General features: G+C 41.7%; 2 protein-coding genes across 2 annotated transcripts in view; one reads left to right on the forward strand and one right to left on the reverse strand.

Annotated features, from left to right (window-relative positions):
• PSIP1 (PC4 and SRSF1 interacting protein 1) overlaps positions 1-6,227 on the forward strand; it is a 115,577-nt gene extending 109,350 nt beyond the window's left edge. The window contains exons 16-17 of the mRNA XM_089678075.1: positions 2,368-2,470; positions 3,330-6,227. Coding sequence (XP_089534201.1) covers positions 2,368-2,470; positions 3,330-3,399 — 173 coding nt within the window. The 3' untranslated portion in view covers positions 3,400-6,227. The remainder of the gene's footprint in view (positions 1-2,367; positions 2,471-3,329) is intronic.
• Positions 6,228-12,508: 6,281 nt separating this feature from the next.
• SNAPC3 (small nuclear RNA activating complex polypeptide 3) overlaps positions 12,509-20,829 on the reverse strand; it is a 106,178-nt gene continuing 97,857 nt past the window's right edge. Inside the window, exons 8-9 of the mRNA XM_089678076.1 lie at positions 14,062-14,169; positions 12,509-13,039 (exon numbers count right to left, since the gene is read on the reverse strand). Of these exons, the coding sequence (XP_089534202.1) occupies positions 12,892-13,039; positions 14,062-14,169 (256 nt within the window). The 3' untranslated portion in view covers positions 12,509-12,891. The remainder of the gene's footprint in view (positions 13,040-14,061; positions 14,170-20,829) is intronic.

The following is a 20,829-nucleotide window of genomic DNA, read 5'->3' on the forward strand; positions in this document are numbered from 1 at the left end:
TCCTGCTCTCTGCCTGTACACAAGTGTCCAGCACGGATCCGGGCACAGCTCCTGTCTGCCCTCAAGGTAGGGTGTAGTCTTAAAGGGGCACTCTGATGGGCACATTGAATGTTAAAGGGCACTCTGGGCACAACATAACATGACCGATCACAGCTAATCACAACAAAAGACTGAATCGGTTTCATTCAGTAACAATGCTTGAAAATGTCAATGAAATACATTGGTATTCGCAATCATAATGTGTAAAAAAAAAAAAAAAAAAAAAAAATCCTGATCACTTGCCCAGAGTAGTTCAATGTTACTATGGTAACATTGTATTGCTTTGGTCACTGTGTTGGGGAAAAAAAAAATGGTAAAAAATAATGTAATAAATTAAAAAAAAAAAAAAATTCACATTTTTCTTTTTTTTTTTTTTTTTTGTTACATACTGTCACCAGTCAGTTTCCCTGATCTCTGCCACACCATTTATATAATCACGCCATACTGGTTTGGTGACAATATCTATTAAAACATTTTTTTTCTTTAATGTTCCAAAAAATTGTAACAAGATTACAACCTTTAAAAAACTCACCATGCCTCTTACTAAATACCTTGGACTGTCTATTTTCCAAAAATGGGTAATTTGGGGGTTATTTGTACTATGCTGGCATTTCGGGTCTCAAGAAATGAGATTGGCCATCATTACATTGATCGATTGTCAGATATATATACCATGGTTTGTGGACTCTCTTACTTTCCTACAGACTAATATACACTAATTTGGGGTATTTTTACCAAAGAAATGAACCAAATACATTTTGACCTACATTTATGAAGAAATGTTGTTTATTTGCAGAATTTTATAACAAAAACGAAGAAAAATCAGTTTGTTTTTTTAGCAAAAAATAAAAAAACTCTAATTAAATACCACCAAAGGAAAGCTCACATTTGTGTGAAAAAAATTACATTTTTAATGGGTACAGTGTTGCGTGACCGCATAATGGTCAAAGCGCGACAACACTAAAAGCACATGGAAAGGCACATTGAATGTTAAGGGGCACTCTGATGGGCACAACATAACATGTGCCCATCAGAGTGCCCCTTAACATAAAATGTGCCCATCAGAGTGCCCCTTATTTTATGTTAAGGGGCACAGATGGGCACATAATGTGGAAAGGGGCACTCTGATGGGGAAATGATAGAAAAGGGCATGCTGATGAGCACGCCCTCAGCCAGAAGAAAATTTTAGTGACCAGACCTCCTTGAATTTTAATTCAATACTTCTGTTCTAGAAGAAGAGAAAAAAAATTTTTTTTTTTTGTTCATGTATGTGATAGAACGGGTGTCGGCAACCCGCGGCTCCGGAGCCACATGCGGCTCTTTTTCACCTTTCCTGTGGCTCCGGAGCACACTGCCCACCAGGTGACAGGCAATAGGGTCGGCAACCCGCGGCTCTTTTAATGCAGATCTTCTGTGTGCCGGGCGCCCGCTGGCAAACATTGGCTGTCAGGATGTAGGCGGGGCAGCGTGACGAACTCCTCTCCTCTCACAGTCCGCCCTGAAGACCAGAACGGCGCGGGAACCCAGCGAGAGGAACGCGCGGAGCAAAGGTAAGTGAATTCACACAATATGGGGAATGAATTACTATGGGGGATGAATTACTATAGGGGGGATGAATTACTATAGGGGGGATGAATTACTATATGGGGGATGTATTTTCAGTTTTAAAAATGTTTCTCTCAAAATAAATTTAAATCGTGGTTTTGGCGAGATTTGGCTCAGTCGAAAAAAAAGGTTGCCCACCACTGACCTAAGGCTATGATTGTGATTATGACGATGCACTGTGGCCCTGATTAACCCTTTGCTTACTGGGCCCTTAAACCCCCTTCATGACCAGAGCGTTTTTTGCAATATATGCAGTGTCGGATTTGTTTTAAATGTTGCAATGGTTTTGCGGCTCCCAGTCTTTTTTTCCCTCTCGGAAACGGGTCCAAGTGGCTCTTTATGTCTTAAAGGTTGCAGACCCCTGTGATAGAAAAACAAAATGAAACCATCTTAGCAGGTTTCTAATTCTGCTTTATCATGGTTACTTTTTTTGTTTTTTTAAATGAAGATATTTTCAAGAAATTGGCCATCTGATTGTTACCCCTCAGTAGTGAAAATTAAAGCAAAACAACACTGCAATAATTGATTTTGGCAGGACATCAGAAAATATAGCGTACATATTTCTCTCAGCACAGGTTTTCTTTTAGCAGGGTATTTTATATCTGACAGATAGGCAAGGACTATTTGAAAGACCGAGAAGGGCGGCCAGTTTAGGGAGAAGAAAATGATGCATTATGGTGCAGAAACAATATTCTTTATATCATATATTCAATATGTTTGTAGATACAAAAGCGGTTAATGGTGGCCGGGAAGCACAGGACCAAGCACAACAGAATGGAGACAGTGGTGAGGAAAATGATGATAAAGAAGACAAGACCACAAAACGGTAAGTACCACATAGAATGGAGTTAGGCTGGATTCATACCCATGCTCTAATGTGCTGTATATGTGCACAGCACACCAACACGTATGTGAATGTACATGCAGCATTGCGGTGTGTTGAGGCATGGACCCATTCAAAGGATTAAAATGCATAGGTGTGAATGAGCATGTCCTGCCCAATTCAATATTAGTAGATTTATTACACTTTTGTTGTTCACAGCTGTATCACCATTTCCTGTTAAAAATCTAGTTGGCTTGATGTCAGAACCATTGCATTTCATTGGTCAAGCTACAGTTACCAAAAAAACACAGAAAAATTGCAGTGTTGTAGGATTTCACCTTTATTTGCATGTGACGTGGGAAACCCTTTTGATACTATACCAAATGGTGTTGGTGTGACGATTTAAAAGAAAATACCCTGTAATACATTTTGTTGAACTTGGCTTCACGCCAAGGACAATAAACCTTACATTACTTCTGTAAGCCCCGGTTCACATATATGCAGCCGTGTGGGCCCCGCTTTGCACAGACACAAGAGCCCATTCATTTCAATGGACTCTCGTGCCCTGTGACATGCAGGGAAGAATTCCCTGAACTTCTTCCGAAAATGCAGCCCACACGGAAACCTCGTTTCCCAGTACAGTTGCGTTTTCCAGTGCAGGCGGCGTGCCATTAGAAGTAATGGCACCCGCCCGCGGGTCCGCATTCCTCAGCGGCACCACCCACACAGATATGAACTTAGCCTAAATGGCAATTTTTTTTAAAAAAAATGCTTTTTTAGTTTCCTAGAATAACAAGTTTCAATTTTGAATCAAATTTTTAGTAAATATCCAAAATTCATACTCCGCTCTTGTTGCATACAGGTCAACGGCTGGATCGAAAGCTGCAGAGCCCAACAAGCAAATAAGTGATGATTCTGCCTCCGACAACTAATAGAGGAAGAATACTTGCCTTTCTGAAAGAGCGCTTTGTCAGTTTTGCAACAAAACCAATTTGGCTGCTGAGTTTTAAATACTTTTATATATTGGCAGTGTTTTGTTGTGTTATGGAGGCAAGACATGTTACTTGGAAAGAAGTTATTCAGTGTTAGCTAGATTTCTATCCTAGTTTCTCTCATCTGTTCAATTTAGTCCGTTAACAACATCTTCTATGGTTAAACTACCTTCCTGTAATTTTGTGCAGACAATTAAGGTGTATTATATATACGGTTCAACACACTAACTCTGAGTTTAGCTTGTGTCAATATATTTATGCTGTTTCATACCCCATCTCAAAACAACTGATGTAAAATGTTTCTTAAATGCATTCAGCATGTGCCCTCAAAATATCATATTTTCAGCATTTGCCTCTGTTGACAGTGGTTGGGGAGATTCTCCTCACTTTTCTAGGCCTGTAACAGTGCTAACCAGGGGGCAGATAGTGTGGGGGAAATATCCCTAATGGGGCCACAGAAAACAGTGAAAAAAAACTAGAGGTTCTAACCCGTAAACAAAATATCCTAAACCTAAAAATTAATATGCGCTTTAAAAACAAAAAAACACTGCTCCACAACTGCCACCAACAGGAGTTGGTTTTCAGAGTTGAGAAATGCTGAGCCTCCTATCAGATGTTAGATGCAGCTGAAAATAGGATAAAAAATTTACATTTCTAAAAGTGAAACTATGTTGCTTCTAGTATGGTGTACATTGTGAGCAGAAGTAGAAAAAACAAACCACCAGAGCAAAAGATGACGGTCCGTATTCTTTATGGGCAATAGAACAGTCAAGGTAGTGTTAGACGTTAGCACTTTTGTTCTTGATAGATAATGTTCATGCAAAACAAGTCTATGTAAAGTCACAATAAGCATCTTTACCTGCTGGTTCCTCAAAGTGACATATTTTACCACAGAAGCAGGAAACCATACTGAAATGAAGATAAACACTTCATCATGCTGGTCTTGGGGAAGGTGGTTTACATACACGTCTGTTCTGTCAAAAAGTGCTAAATGCAGTTTATTTTTCAAATTGCTCTTCTTTGCAGCTGGACAGATTGAATCCTCATAACCCATGATAAACTGATTTAGCAGGAGGAACTTAAAGAAAGCATGTTAAAGAAATGCTTTGTTTTTGCCCTACGTTTTCATTGGGTGCACGTGACCAAAAAGAGACTGAGGGGGAATGGTCAGTCTCAATTTTAAGTTCCTACTTTGCTATGCCATTTTGTGCATTCAGTTTTTCCTTTGAAAAAGATCATTATATAGTTCTGATTGGTATAGCATAAACATGTTATCGATATACAGTATATAAAAACAGAAGTAAACTTAAAAGCTAGCAGTTACTTTAAAGTTCCACACAATGTCATTGTTGACCACTACAGCCAGTATTTCTTTAAATGATTTTGCTAATTGTTTATGGATATGATAAAGTAAACCTCGTGGGAAGAAAAATAAGTATCTGCCATTAAGGACTTGTGAAAATGCTACTTCATTCATTGAACCAGTGGCTTCATGTTAAGTTGCTGACCAGGCGCAAGTATGCAGTTTCTGGGCTTTGATGCCACACGGTGGATGAGGGGCAGGGGCACCCACACACTCAGTCCATGGCCAGCTTGCCTTTCTTGATCAGAATACTTGTCCCAGGTCACTGCCTAAAAGTATTCAACCCATTAAAAGATGCACAACTAGCATTTTTAAAAAGGTCAGTGGTGGCAGCCACTATTTCTCACACTACAGGCTTTCTGTAAAGGATAAGGCAGTTCAATATGTAATGTTTAGTATTCTAGTTTAAATACATGCACCAGCAATCAGCTTGCAGAGTCCTTAGCAGTGAGGTGGCAACACATCTTCTGCTAAGCCTTTCTACCTCTTGCATGCACACTGAAGTGTGTTGAATGAGATTTGGATCCTAGAGGAGAATGTACTGCATATAACAGACTCCCCCAAACCTTTGTGTGTCCCAAGTGCTTGCTAGGGGTGGATGGGCTGAGGAGAACTGGTGCCGCTGCCCAACGTTTCTCACAGCTTTTTTTTTTTTTTTGCTACACTAGTGCAGTTGCTTTCTTAAACATATGTTATAACTGCACTTATCTTTTAAAGCGTTAACTCCAATGTCCTCCCCAGCATCTTTGACAAGCTACATACTTTACCTATCCCACTAAACTGAGATCTTGGTGTGTGACCTGCTCAGTGCCATACGACCTGTACATGCTCACCATTATCTCCATTCCTGCCAATGAAAAGTTCACACTTTGCTGGGACACTGTAGCAGATCTCATGGGAGCAGGGACGAAACTAGTGTCTAGGTTTAAATCTGTTTCTGACTTCATCTTGGCTTTTTGCTCCAAAATCTGGTTTAATAGGACTGGTTCTTTATAATAATCACAATTCACGCTCTTAAACTGGCTACATACAGTTAGATTTGATCTAGAAGTTCAACAAAGCTCATTTGTGTATAGTGAGTGTACTTATTTGGATCTAATTTTAATAGATTGAGGTAGGCCCTCACACTACACAGTTGTTAAAGTATTTGTTTTTATCTGAGACAAAATCTGTGTGACAGGCTTTGCCTAATGCTGTCCTCGTTCTCAATTCATGTTTTGTTTGTGCATCCAGTAGGATGATTTTTTCAACCAATGTTAATAAGGTGATTTCCTTCAGTTTGTTTGTATTACATTTTTATGGTTCTATACTGTGCAAAGTAAGCTTGCTCTGTAAATATAATGCTGTGCCAGAAATTTGTTGTGCTTTTGTATCGAAGGCTCCAATAAAAGTTGGGGGAAAACTACTTATGTTTACATTATTTTGTTACTGCACTAGCACTATACATGATTTTCTAAAACAAAACCAAGGAATACACAGAACGGTAATCATACAGGACGCAGGGCTTGTATTCTTGGACCATACATTATATGCAGCTTACCTCCAGCCAGGTGCTTGATCACTGGCAGAAAACTTCCTAGAGTAAACCACCTGTTCTCAGGTCGTGCAGAACGTTTTGCTGCCCTCTCAGACCTGTGGTCATCCTTGCGTCTGCTACAAAAGATCAGGCAAACTGACCTAGTGCATTGCCATAACTTAATTTTATTAAAAGAATAACAAGTAAATACTCAAAACGCATGCCATGCATGAGCATATCTACAGCTGAGACCATCTCCAAATCCACAGTACTCATCAGGCTGATGATATTGGAAGACCTCAGAGTCCAAAAACATCTAATGCCTTTCAAGGGTAATGCCCTCTTCCTCAGCCAAATGAACCCTTTCTTGGGGGGGTGAAAAGGTGTGGCAACACTGGTCACATGAGGATATTCAATATTCAGTTCATACATGATATACCCAAAGTGTAGCTCCATCTACCAGGTGGCTCTGCGCTGAGCCCTCCCTGTTACTGGCCACTAAGTCTCTCTGATCGGCTCCTCTCACCAGAAGTGACCAGAGCTGGTGAGATGGTGGACCAGAAGTGACATCCAATCCACTGAAAGTAGCGGGTGCAAATGCACCTGCACTTCTGGTTATGGCTCAACAGTTTGGCGTATGTTACAGAGCGGTGCTGTCATTTTGGATTGATCTGTTCCTGCTGTACTGTAATTTATACAAGCACAAGAGACACTCACTGGGCGCTGTAAGATGACAATGCAGACAAGGAATAAAGGAAAACCACAAATCTGGTGAGCACAAGTACGCAGTGAGGGAGCTGCAATATATATTTGGAAAGTACATCTGACCCCATGCTTGTACACTCTTTGGGTATAATGTGTTTATTGTGCTCACGTGATCAGTGTTTCCACTCCTTTTCTCCCCACAACCTCAGCCCCCACCCCCTCACTTCCCACTTTGTGGAAGAGAGCATGACCATAGAAACACATGAGCAGTTTCTGGATGCTATGAGGTCTTCCCATACCATCAGCTGAGGACTGTGGATTTGGAGGTGGACTCATCTGTATCTATAGATATGCTTGTGCATGACATGCATTTGTGAATATTTACTTGTTTTTTTTATAAAAATTTATGGTAATACACTAGGTCACCCTCTCTTTTGTTTTGTAAAAAAACACTTCCTAGGGCTGCTATATTGCAAACTTGTATAACCCATTCAGTGAGACTCCTGGTTTTCTCATGGGCTCTTAGGTGATGGACCTCTTCTTTATTTGAGAAGTTTTTTTTTATATTTTTAACAAGTCCTTTCTTCTGACTGTCAGAGTATGTAATTGGGGGGGGGGGGGGGGGAGGGAGGGGGTTACACACAGGGAGATCTTTGCAACTAACTCAGCAATGTTACTACACAGTAGCACAGTGGGGAAAGATCACCGATCTCACAGTGAACTGTGCCCCTGCCAGAACACACTGATCAGCGCTCTCAGCCATTGCATGCAAGTGCTGATTGGATGCTGGTTTTCAGCATACCCATTTGATAAAAGCCAGTCTGGCTGTTGTACACAAGGGTCAAATATTAGCCGGTTTCTGTTGAAGTGGCTAATATTTGGCCTATGTGTACCAGCCTTAAAAATTTGCGGAGTGTGAAAGGTTGTTTGAACTTCAGGACAATGAGTGTAATTATACGTAAACAAGATGACACCTGGATTCAGAGAGGAGTAAACAGCATCTTAAATTAAAACTTTGAAAAAACACATTCAGGTTACTTTCTATGTTTGCCAGGCCTTGTACCGAGCAAACATCAGCATTATATGGGGAAAAAAACAATTTTTTTTTTTTTCTTTACCGGGACTGACATCTCCCTCTGCTCTCCAGGGGGCTATGACCAGAGGCAGAAGCAACGCTGCACAACAGAGCAGGTGAGTGCCGAGACCTTGGCGTCCCACGCTGCTTTCGCCTGTAATATGGTGACTCAAACCGCGGACCTCTGGAGCCTAGCTCTTCAGCTACACAAAGCTTTGAATTCCTCCAACAGTCGAGTAACAGCTGCCAATTAGCTCTCACCACAAAAGTCATCCATAGTGATCTGGGCCTCATCCGCAGGGACCTGGATTGGTTCTGTGAACAGACCACTGAGGTGGTGGACAGTCACAGGGATCAGAGAGCAGACCTCCACCCTCTTAAAGTGAAACATTTGGAGGCGAGCGCTGAAAATGTGGAAAATCACAACCGCAGGAACAATCTGAGGATCATAGGCATGCCTGAAGAGGTTGAAGGTAAAGACCCTACAGTCTTTACTGAAAATCTGTTGCAGTCCATCCTGCTCCAGGCCAATTTCTCACCTCATTTTGTGGTTGAATGTGCCCACAGCTCATGGCCTGGGGCACCACCCCATACCTTTTTTTTATATTCAAGCTTTTGAATTTTAGAGATTTGAGACCTATTGATGTGGGAAACTCATATCCAAGGGGCCCTGATCTATGAAAACACCAAGCTTCTCATTTTCTCCGACTACTTTGTGGAGACACAGCGACAGAGGAAGTCTTTTTTGACCAGGTTAGAGCAAATCTTCACGCCAAGGATATGAAATACAGTATGCGGTTTCCTGCCAGGCTATGTGTGTACTTCACTTCTCTGGCGGATGCTGCCTCTTGGATAGAAACATATTGCAAGTAATTTGCTATCCTTTGCTCTGTGGGCTTTGTTACCCTCCCTTTATTTTTCTATTGAGAGCTCCCCGAGTACGTCTGCTTCGCCTAATCAGCCTATGTGTCTTTTTTCCTTTTTGATGTTCACGAGCTAGGCATGTCTGGCTACTTGACAAGTTGCAGCTTTCTGATATATGCCGCCCAATCTACAGGAGAGGTTGTGGCACTGGCCTTGAATATTGCATCGTTTGTGATACTTATATGATGTTCTAGGTATGCCTGACTGTCCTGCACAGGCTTACACTGCTACTCATAGAACTCTCTCTCATCCAGTTGTAAGTTTCCTGGTTTGTTCCCCTGGCTAATATTTAACTGTATCAGTTCAAGTAACCACCATATTTATTAGCCAGAATGCTTATGACTCCTTACTTTTGATACAGCTGTATGTCTTGCACATTGTGCCCCCTGCAAGTGGCCTAGAGCCTGTTGGGGATGGAAGCCTCCCTCAGTTTTAAGGGAGTTGGCTCTTTATGGAGCTGGTTTTCCTTGTTTGGTTTACAGTATAAGCTCCTGTCTTTATGATACACTGAAAGCTTTGTCTTTTACTTGCTAATGTATTTGGTGATGTTCCTTCTAGGTCCAGCATTCAAATGGATAAAACACTCATATTTTTCATTCCTGGAATCCCTATGTCTTATTATAGTCTGCTATAATACTGTGGGTCTTGTACCATGAAATCAAACTGTAGACTCTTACTAATGAAGCTTTACTCCTATGTACACCTTTTGACTAGGAAGTGTCTTTTGCATCAATCACCCAAGGATTTTTGAACGGGGCAGTTCAATAGGAGATTACTGGCCTGCGTGCCTCGGGAACACTCGGCATCTATGATTATATCAGATCCTTGATTCGATGGGAAAGTTACTCACTGACCCTGCAGCGATCAATGAATGGCTTGCTCCTTACAGCTTGTCTTTACTTATTGGAGGTTGACTTTCCAGTTTTAACACCTTTGTATACAGACAAACTGGGATTCTCCTATTACTCTAAAAGAGGTACAGAGGGCCCTGGGTGCTCTACAGTCCAGGGAGATCCCCAGCCCCGATGGCCTCCCAGTGGAATTTTATAAGATATATGCTGAGGAGTTGCATGCACACAATGCTTACACATTCCTTACAGGAGGCTTCCCTTCTGGATTCTGAATGATGCAGTGATCCTGAAACCAGGGAAAAACCTTGACAATGCTCCATCGCATGCATCGAAGTACTCCACTGCATGGCTAGCCAGTAAAGGCCTTAAAGATGAAAGAATAAGGACATGGCCACTGTTAAATATTGTGACACTTATAATATTTAAGTGTCCTTAGGCATTTAGGTAAATTGTGCTAGGCTGATTTAAAAACAGCGTGACTTATTTAACTCACACTTGGCAACACCATAAAATGGATACAAAAGATAAAATAAAAATATAAGAAATAAAAGCTGTACCTATAGAAATGAAATAAGCTTTAGAAAAATATTGAGCTTTTTGCCCGTTCTATTGTAAAGTAGCAAATGAAGAGTATTTCAGTCTTTTAGGGAAGACAACAGGTGTTGGAGTAGCAAGGCTTGTGGGCCTTAAGGTAGGGGGGGGTGGGGGTGTGTGACTGTCATGAGTCGCTTCTTATATACTTTTTCAAAGAAGTCATCCCACTATACAGTTATTTCCTAATTCAGTCTTACTAATATGGCTATTACACATTTAGCTCAGTGTTCTAAACATATGTCTGGTTCTTAGCGGACATTATCTACAACATACTTAGGTCAACAGGAACAATACAATACTGTTACGTTAGAGAGTTATATGCTCTTCCCATACTATAGGATCACAACTACATTCTTCTTAAAACAGGTTCAACCTTCAGTTTAAGGACAGAAGACACAAATGCATAACTATAATTGAGACTAAACTAATTAGTTAGGAATAGTGTGTGATAGTAAACTAACTATATGAAATAACTAACTAGCTCTATTATAGATTAGGAATGATTTTCTTTATAAAAGATATTTTCTTATCTCTCATTTAACTCTTTACTGCATTCCAAGTGATATATTTTAGGATGGGAAGCCATTGACCTACGGATCTCTTAGCCATGAAATACCATGGTGCACTTGAACACCTGCTTATGGTGCCCATTCACACAGTTCATTTTAAGCTAGCTAATGCTGAGTCTCAATATGCAGACTTTGGAGAATCACAATTATTAAAGAATACAGACGTCTGTGACTAGACACATACCAACGAGCAGAGCGCATGCACATACTAGAAGGCAGCTCCGAGGCACTGCTTGAATACTGGAAGGGCCTGGTGGGGACCCGGCAGGTACAGACGCGCCGCCAGTCACCCGTTGAAGAATGAAACACGCTCAGTTGATGGTGCCAACAGAATCATGGAGCCTTTAAGCCTTCAGAACCTGTGGAGAGCATGAGTCTGAACCAGTATCCAGAGGAAGAGAATCCCTGTAAACAGGTGGCTGACCCTATCCATCCTAAAGGGGACCTCTGGAGCAGACATCATCCATTGACTGCAGAGCTGCCCATTCCTAGATGGATGTTCCATATACACCTACCGTACATCACTACCCTAAATTCCTGAGGTGGATACATTATTGTGTATAATCCATGCGCATCTGGTAAGCGCGCAATCCTACCATTTTTCCGAAGCACCTTTATATTGATATTGGCATACTCCTGGATTTATCATATCTTTACCGACTGATCCACATCCAGTTTCTACTGAAATCTTATCTTTATTTACCCTAGCGCTGCACTTTATTATTTAATGTATGTTTAAGGTTTTATTTGGTTACCTGAGTGTATCAGCTGCTATACTAGAGAGTGCTCACTACCCTTATCTTATTACTATAAGCTAAAGTAACTACAATTCTTCACCCACCTTCCTCACCTCTATCCTATTGAAAATTTGAGGGCCCTTCTTAAATATGAGATTTATGGTAAAGGAAAGCCATACAACTCTCGGAACAGTGTCTGGGAGACTGTGGTCGCTGCACAAAAAGTTGATCTGCAGCAGATCAAGAAACTGACAGACTCCATGAATGGAAGGTTTATGCCTGCTATTGAAAAGAAGGGTGGCTATATTGGTCACTGGTTTGTTTTTGTTTAAATTTCAGAAATATTGTAAATTTTGAGTTGTTTTTGATTCTCACTTTAACAGATGAAAATAGACAAGTGAGATGAGAAAAATGTTGTTGTTCATAGAGTATAAATAATAATTCTCCCTAAGAAATCCAAAACCTCACTTTTACTTTCTTTGATAATCAGGTTTGTGGTTTATTAATGTTTTAGATTGACTGTAGTTCAATAATGAAATTAATCAAGAAAACATGCCTAATAATTGTGCACTCTGCATATATTTGTGAGCAACTCTAAGGATGAAGCGCAAAAAGGGCAAAATTAGAACCAAAACATCTGATGAGCACCTTGAGAATTGCTACTCCAACCATCGAACCAGATGTTGATGCGTTAGTTTATCAAAAACAGACTCAATTTTGCATTCGTTTTGTTGCCCTCTTTTACTTTGAGTAATAAAACTTTTTTGAAATTTTTATTATACGATAGGTACATTATCTGTATCAGTGATGGTTAACTTGTGATCTGACTGACTTTTTCCGCTCATAAGTTATCCTTATTATTAGTGTATTTATGTGTGGCCCAAAACAATTCCTTTTCTTCCAATATGGCCCAGGAAGATCAAAAGGTTGGATACCCCTGCTGTACACTTCCAAAAGAAAACCCACAAAGATGTTCTGTAGGCATGCAAGTCTCAACTTCTTTGATTATAGTCTGCAGAATTCTAGAGTTCATTTCCTGTTCTTGACATTTATCTATGCAACCTTTGGTGTGCAGTTTATTGCTGCAATGTTCTAGTTTTAATTAAACGTTCCTGTGTCAACATATGCATATGCAAGAAAGTCTCCTAGTTTATTGCCCTTGCTATCATAATGAAGCATCTTGAAGCAAACATCACAGAAGAAGCAGGGGTCATCTGGTGCAAAGCTGTCATTTTTTGTCACCCACCTAAAAAAGGAAAAATTACAACATTAGAACACTTCATTACTACATAACTGGCTGCTGTAAATAAATGAAATATTGCCATTGCCTTAGTTTCCTGTCAAACCAAGGCCAAGTTAAAAATACTAGCTGCTAGGTTATATACAGCTTAAAAACTTTCAATCACAGGTCTGGAACATACACACTTCAAATTGTCAGAAAAGTATCAGAATGTATATGCTTGTTCCAGATCAGATTTCTTTAAAAGAACTAACGGCAAAATTTTTTCTATAGACTGTTTCTTTGCCATCTTTTCCCCTTACTTAACCAAGCTTCCGAAACAGAAAGCGAAAGAAAATCCCTTCAACGTTAGGGAACACCTCCTTTGCACCAGAACTGGTGCTAACCCAAAATTTAGATTTTTTTTTTCAGTGAGAACAGAAAAATAGGACAATAAGAAATGCAGAAATAAAAACCTTACAGAAGTTCTAATCCCTCATAACACTATCCAAAACTGTAAAGGTTGGCCTTAACTTATACTTTAAGGCTTTTTCACAGAGGCACTGGACATGGAATCATCTAGATCAATGAAGAGGGCCTTGTGAGGTCAGGACCAAGTAAAGTGAATAAGCCTACAGACTTTGCTTAGGTGACATTTACTGAGCTGCTTGGATCAAACTGTTAAGAAGAGCATTTAGTCAGCTACCTTTATGTAGCATTATTTTTTTATCCACTGTAAGTAAATAAATTCTGATACAACATTTAAATAAAAGAAAAGACTATGAATTACAATTATAATCTGTTGGGTATCTCCACAAAAGTCCCCATCCACCTTAGAGTATCTCTTCTACGCAGATCAAGAGTTCTGAATGCACTCTGTCTTTCCTGACATGCAAGCTTGTTCCAACACTGAGTAAGTACTGCAGCCAGAGACTGCCAGGTAACAAGCATTCTCAGTTCAGCCATGGCAGCCTCTCTTAAAAACAGTAAAACTCTATGGACAGCAAATAATTTAAAAATGTAAGATTAAAAAAAGGGAAGGGACTTACTTTGCTATATACAATTTACACACGTGACACTTTCTTGAATAAAACCAATGCCTTCTAATATGTAATGGGTACAGAGTCCTCTCTAAGCAGTCATCATGATGTATTAACCTTTAAGGGGGGGAAAAAAGTGGTTAAATCAAAGATTGAACGGAAAAAAAAAAATGTATATATATATATTCCTAGATTAGGTAATGATCAGATTTTTTTTATTCCTCCTTACTGCACATTTTTTTTTATTATTTTTACAGCAAAATGTTGCTACAGTGATCATTCGAACATGAGGCGCAGTGACTGGCTTTAGCTGTGAAGCACTCCAATACCTCCTATAGACCGTACAGTCTACCTAACAGTGCTGTTCAATGAGTATTATAGAATGGTAGTGCAGTGAACATTAAATTGCTATGACATGAGTGAAGGAAGCTGTATAAAATCCCAGTGCCAGGCAGTGGGTAGTAACAGTGAAGCAGCCTCTCTCAACACAGAGGAACCCTCAAAATAACTTTCCACTCTAAGGAAACCCCTGCTAAAAATTACTTTATCTACAACGCATGATACATTAGTTTGATGGTCAGTGAGAAGAATGCTCCTTACACTTGTGGTCACTGGGAAGAATGAATGTCAGCAGGAACTTATATGACAGGCAGAAATTGCTAATTGAACCCCCAGCAACCTCTAGAGGAACCCTAGGGTTCCCTGGAACCCTTGTTGAGAAACCCTGGTGTAAAGTATGAAGGTTTGTTCCCACAGTCTGGTTAACTGACTATTTAGGATAGGAGTATTTAACTGAATGTCAAAATACACAAATATACAAGCTACTGGGTAATGTGTAGCAAGGACATAACAAGGTCCAAGGTGGGGTGAATGTGCCTGTTAGATTTGGAACACAATCACTATTATAAGCCACACATTCTGTGCAATTAACCCCCAAAATGTTTAAAAACTATAAAAGTAAATTAGGGAGCAAACCACAACAAATGCCTTGATATAAGACAAATACAAAATATCCCAAAAATAGTGCTGCACTTTCCCTTTAAGTCATTAAAGTAATACTGCATAGAAATTCCTTATTTATACAAATACACAACCACTGTGCAAAGTCAATACATATTAAAGCTGTTTCTTTCACAAAATCCAAACATCCCATGAAATGGTGAAAGTGATTTATAAGAGAAGCAATCCTTGCCAGGATCCACTTGAAATCTCCCATGACTTCTACTTCACCACTGTGACAAGTGTGAACTGCTATCATAAAGAGTAAACCCCGAACTAAAATGAAGATATGTTTTATATATATGGGCCATCACATGGGCTGTAGAGAGTATCAGCTAGCCAAACTTAATTGCAACATCCAAACTGGGTCAACTCAGCATCCTGCTAGATCCAGAAACTGAATGCTCTGCTGGCATACAATGAGGTATAGGATGTGGGTGACCCAGTACGGATGGGAAGGGTTGGATGCACTAGCTGATATAGATAGGACTTAAAGCCAAACTCCAGCTAATACCTTTAACCACTTCCCACCTGGCCGTTGTATATAAATGGCCAGACGGTGGCACTGCAGGTCGGGTGGCAGTTTATAAATGGCCTCCGAGCACCCTGCTTGTGCGTGCTCCCCGGGAGCGCGCAGCACCGCGATCCAGTGCCCGCTGTGTCCTCCTCACTTCGGACATCATTGCTTACTATGTGTGAAATCTGTGAATGATCACAGAGGTCACATTTTACAAGGCTATTCACAACAGCCTTGTACCATGTGACAAGCTGTGACCAATCACAGCTCACTCAGTAGTTCTCAATGGCTGCAAGAATGCAGAAAGAGAAATTATTATTTTTACATCCTATATGGGTGTAAAAGCAATCAGTGTAAAAAAAAACAAAAAAATCTTCATCACCATGGTGACACTGTACTGCTAGGGTGACAGTATGTAAAAAAAAAATGATAAAATATAAAAAAAAATAAAAATGTAAAAAAAAAATGTTTAAAAATTATAAATTTTGGTTATAAACTAATTTGGCTTATTTTTTTTTTTTTTACTAAAAAGATAACGGAATAAATTTTGGCCAAGATTTATGATGAAATATTTATTTGCAAAATTTTATAAAAAAAAACTTTATTGCAAAATTTTTTGGACATTTTCATTTACATAGCAAAAAAAAATAAAAATCCCAGCGATGAATAAATACCACCAAAATAAAGTTTTATCTGTCTCAAAAAAATAGTAAATTCATATGGGTGCAGTGTAGCATGACCGTGCAATTGTCATTCAAAGTGTGATAGCGCTGAAAATTGCCCTGGTCAGGAAGGGGGTAAAAGTGTCCGGACTGGAAGTGGTTAAGCAGCAACATTTTTCTTTCCCTCTGGGATAAACGTTTTATATAAATGAACAAAAGCTTATCATTTTTAAGCACCACTGTCAGTGCGAAATGCTATGTCTCAACACTAATTGCCACTTTTGCTGGACAACTTGGTCTGTTAAAGGAAGTTAAAAAAATTAGATTTACTTGCTGGATCAACAAGTAAAACAGGAAATATGCCTAAAAAAAAAGGAAACAAATGTTTTCTTTTGGGTACAAAACTACTTTAAATTTGCCAGATACATTAATTATATTGCAGTTGATCAGTTCTTAGACGTCATGACTGAATTAGTTTTCATTTTTAGGGCTCTTACCTTTATTTTCATCTATTGATCCAACCAGTAAGCCTGTTGTTTTTCAAAAGAACAAGCTTTTCTTCAAATGTAGCAGTTAGATTGTTGAGACAAACTATTTACCACTGATTTATTCATGTAAACGGTGTGCACAGACGAACAAGTCGTTACCTTGCAAACGTGAGAAACAGACATCTGATGTCATAATGCCCAGGAGAAACAAACCACCCTGGCGAAGTGCACCATAATGGGGACAGGAGGTTCCCACTCTTTAATAGCATACGCCTGAACAATGTGGAATCCAATGGAAAATAGTGGCAGAAGAGGACATCATGCCTTTCCTCAAAGTCTGTCTGTGAGCGAAAAGAAAGAGAACTCTGGAAGGCAGCCGTCGTGGATAAGTACATGTGAACAACTCAGACCACATCCAAGGAGTGCAAATCCACCTCCTTAGGGTGCAAAGGCTGAGGACACCAGGAGGTAAGAAGGGGATGAGTGAAGCACCACCTTATCCCTGTGAAAAATCAGATAGGAAGACTTATAGGACAAACCTTCCAATTTTGACACCGGCCGAGCAGAAGTGATAGAGACCAGGAATGCAAGTAAGCAAGAGAGTGTAAGCAAGTAAATATCCCCAATGCTCTCGAAAGGTGGCTTCTGGAGAACCAATAAAACCAAATTCAATTCCTACATCAGCAACAGGGAAAGCACAGGGGGGCTTTACAGGGACGAACCCACTGGATAAAAATGCAAATCAATGAATGCGTAGCAAAGGGAAGCTGAAAAAACACAGCAAGAGCAGAAGCTTGACCCTTAATATTACTCAAGGCAGTCCTCTGACCAACTCCATATTGAAGGAAGACCAAGCCACTGAGAAGGATGCAATCCCAAAGCTTTGCACCGGATGATATAAGCTTTCCAGGTGCGATAACATATCGTCCGGGAGGTAGACATACGAGCCTTCAACATTGTCGGAATCACCAAGCTAGACAACCCCCTGTCCATCAGAGCTTGGCTCACAATAGCCATGCCATGAAAGCCAGAGAAGGTAAAGCAGGGTGGAAGGCTGGCCCCAAATAGGAGGTCCTCCCAAAGAGGTAACCGACAGGGAGCGCCTGCAACCAGCCACACTATTTTGGCATACCATGGGCAATGAGGTCAGTCTGGTGCCACCAAAGTGACTGGAATTCCTTTGGTCTCTATCCTGCACAGCAAGCATGGAATCAGCTTGTGCTAGGAGGAAAAGGGTAAACAAGGTGGTACTGATCCCATGGTACCACCAGAGGATCCCTTGTTCTCACCACGAACCTTCAAGTTGAGGCAGGACACCAAATGATCCATGTACGGCGCCCCCCGAATGAAGACAGAACTGTTTGAACACCTCCAGGTGCAGGGACCACTCCCTCAGACGTGATCCCATGTCTGATGGCTGAGATAATCCATCTACCAGTTGACGACACCTGGAATGTGTATGGTGCACAGTGCTTGAACAAACCATTCTACCCATCGCAGAATATGACATGCCTCCAGCGCTGTTGCACTTCTCGTACCGCTCTGATGATTGACTTGGCGTTGTCCAATTGAATCTTGATCAGGAACCCCCTGAGGAGATCTGTCCAATGTTCCAAGGACAACCTGATTGCTTGAAGCTCCAGAACATTGATCGGCAGTCAAGCATCCTCCGGGGTCCAGCGACCTTGGGCTGATTCGAGCCCAGGACTCCTCCCTAGCCCCACTTGCTGTCATCCATTGTGACTACTGTCCAGCGAATAGGAAGAAAGGATGTCCTGGCCTGAAGGAATGGAGACTATAGCCACCAGAGAGCAGAGGCCTTCATCGACCGAGCCAGATGGCTACAAAAAGTCCAGGGAAGTGGGAGACCTGTTCCATTTGGATAGGATTTCCATCTGCAGAGCTGTCGTATAGAACTGGGCATACGGAACTGCTTCAAATGTACCCACCATTAGACCCAGATCCTGCATGTAAAACCGCAGGAAGGGCTGACTGCTGGACAAAAGCCACTGGACCGCAGACCAAAACTTCTGGAGTTTGTCTACTGAAGAAACACCTTAGCCTGCTCCAAATGGAGAATTAGGCCCAGATACTCCAAGCACTTGGACGGTGTCAACACAGACTTCCTGAAGTTCCCGAAGTGCAGGTCTCCGCAGGTAGGAACAAGTTGTCTAGGTATATCCCCAAAACACCTTGTTGTTTCAGCAGGGCAAGAACAAGGGCGGGATCTAGCCTGTCTGATGTGGAGGTGCATTAAAAAAAAATGTTAGGGGGGCAGAGGATGCAAGGTCAGCAGGGCAGAGAGATAGGTCAGCAGTTTGTAAGGCAGAGTACAGAGGCCATTAGTTTGTAGGGCAGTTTACAGCAGGTTATCAAAGCAGTGTACAGGGGTTAGCAGGGCAGTGTACAGGGGGTCAAGCAGGACAGAGGATGAGAGGTCAGCAGGGGAATGTACAAGAGTCAGTAGGGCAGTGTACAGGCGGTCAGTAGAGCAGAGGATGGGAGATCAGCAGGAGAGTGTACAAGAGTCAGCGGGACAGAATATATGGGTTCAGTAGGGCACAGGATAGGGGTCAGTAAGGCAGAGGATGGGAGGTCAGCAGGAGAGTGTACAAGAGTCAGTAGGGCAGTATACAGGGCTTCAGTAGGGCAGGGGTCAACAGAGGAGATGGCAGGGGTCAGCAGGGTGGAGAACAGGGGTTATCAGGGCAAAGACAGGGCAGTAAGACAGAAGATGGGGCAGTAGGGCAGAACAAAGGGGGTCAGCAGGGCAGGGAAAAGGAGGTCAGCAGGGCAGGGAAAAGGGGGTTAGCAGGGCAGAGGACAGTTGTCATAAGGGCAGTGTACAGTGGTCAGCAGAGCAAGGTACAGAGGGTCATGGGTCAGAGGAGAAGAGGACAGGGTCAGAACTGCAACTGCAGGTTGAGGCTGTGTTTGTAAGGAAATCCGATCCAAGCTATGTGCTGTGTGGGGAGGAGGAGTTCTATTGACTGCCCCTGTGTGTGTGGTACGGGCAGTGCCAGGACAAGGTCATCTAGCTCCCAGGGCAAAGATGACAAACTAAGCCCCCCATGTGTGAGCATCCTGTTTCAGCATACATCCCTCCCCCTCAAAAAAAAAAAACAAAAAAACAGCATGCTCCCCCCAAGCATAATTCTGTCTGCAAGCCAAAATGCTCCCCAAACAATAACGCAAAAATGTCCCCTTCTCCCAGTATAAACCCCCCTCCTAGCCCAGTCCCGTCCCCCCCCCCCCAATTCCCTCCTCTTAGCACAAATTTCCCTCACCCAAAAAATCTCCCCTCCATGCACACATCCACTTACCCCTCGCATTTCCCATCCTAGCCTCAATCTCAACAAAATTATTCTTCCTAGCATAAATCTCTCCCTTCACACCCTCCTTGCACAAATTCCTGCTCAGTCCCCCTTCTTAGCCCAAATTCCCCCACAATCTCCTACCACAAATTCTGCCTTTTTGCACAAATTCCCCCAATCTCCCCTTCTAGCACAAAGCCCCCCCCCCCCCACTAATCCCCCCTCCCTATGACAAATTTACCTAAATTCCTCTTCCTCCCCTTCTAGCACAGGTCTACTGTTAATCCCACTACTAGAATAAATCTCCCTCATCCTCCCTCCTAGCATAAATTCACTCCCACTCCCCTCTCTTAGCCCAAATTCCCTCACCATTTCCTAGCACAAAACCCTCCAATCGCCCCTTCTTGCACAACACAAACCCCCCAATAATCACACCTCCAAGCACCTATCCCCTCTCTTCAAGCACAAATCCCTTTACTAATCCTCTCTCCTAGCACAAATCTCCCTGCTAATCCCCCCTACTAGCACAAATCCCCCCAACATCCCTTTCTATTTCAAATCTCCTGTTAATCTCCCTCCTAGCACAACCCCCCCCCCCCCCCATGACAAATTCCCCTACGCCCCCTTATAGCCTAAATCCCCTGCCCCCTCTTAGCACAAATAGGCACAAAATCCCCATATTCCTTCTCCTAGCAGAAATCTCTCCAACCCCCAACTACCCTTTGCAGCACAAATAGCCCCCTCTCATCCCAAGCACAAATGACTGTTCCCCCCCACACCTCCCCCTTATTATGTAC

The sequence above is a fragment of the Staurois parvus genome, unplaced genomic scaffold, assembly GCF_062004578.1.
Source record: "Staurois parvus isolate SC_StPar_1 unplaced genomic scaffold, SC_StPar_1.0 ptg000198l, whole genome shotgun sequence".
Classification (NCBI taxonomy): domain Eukaryota; kingdom Metazoa; phylum Chordata; class Amphibia; order Anura; family Ranidae; genus Staurois; species Staurois parvus.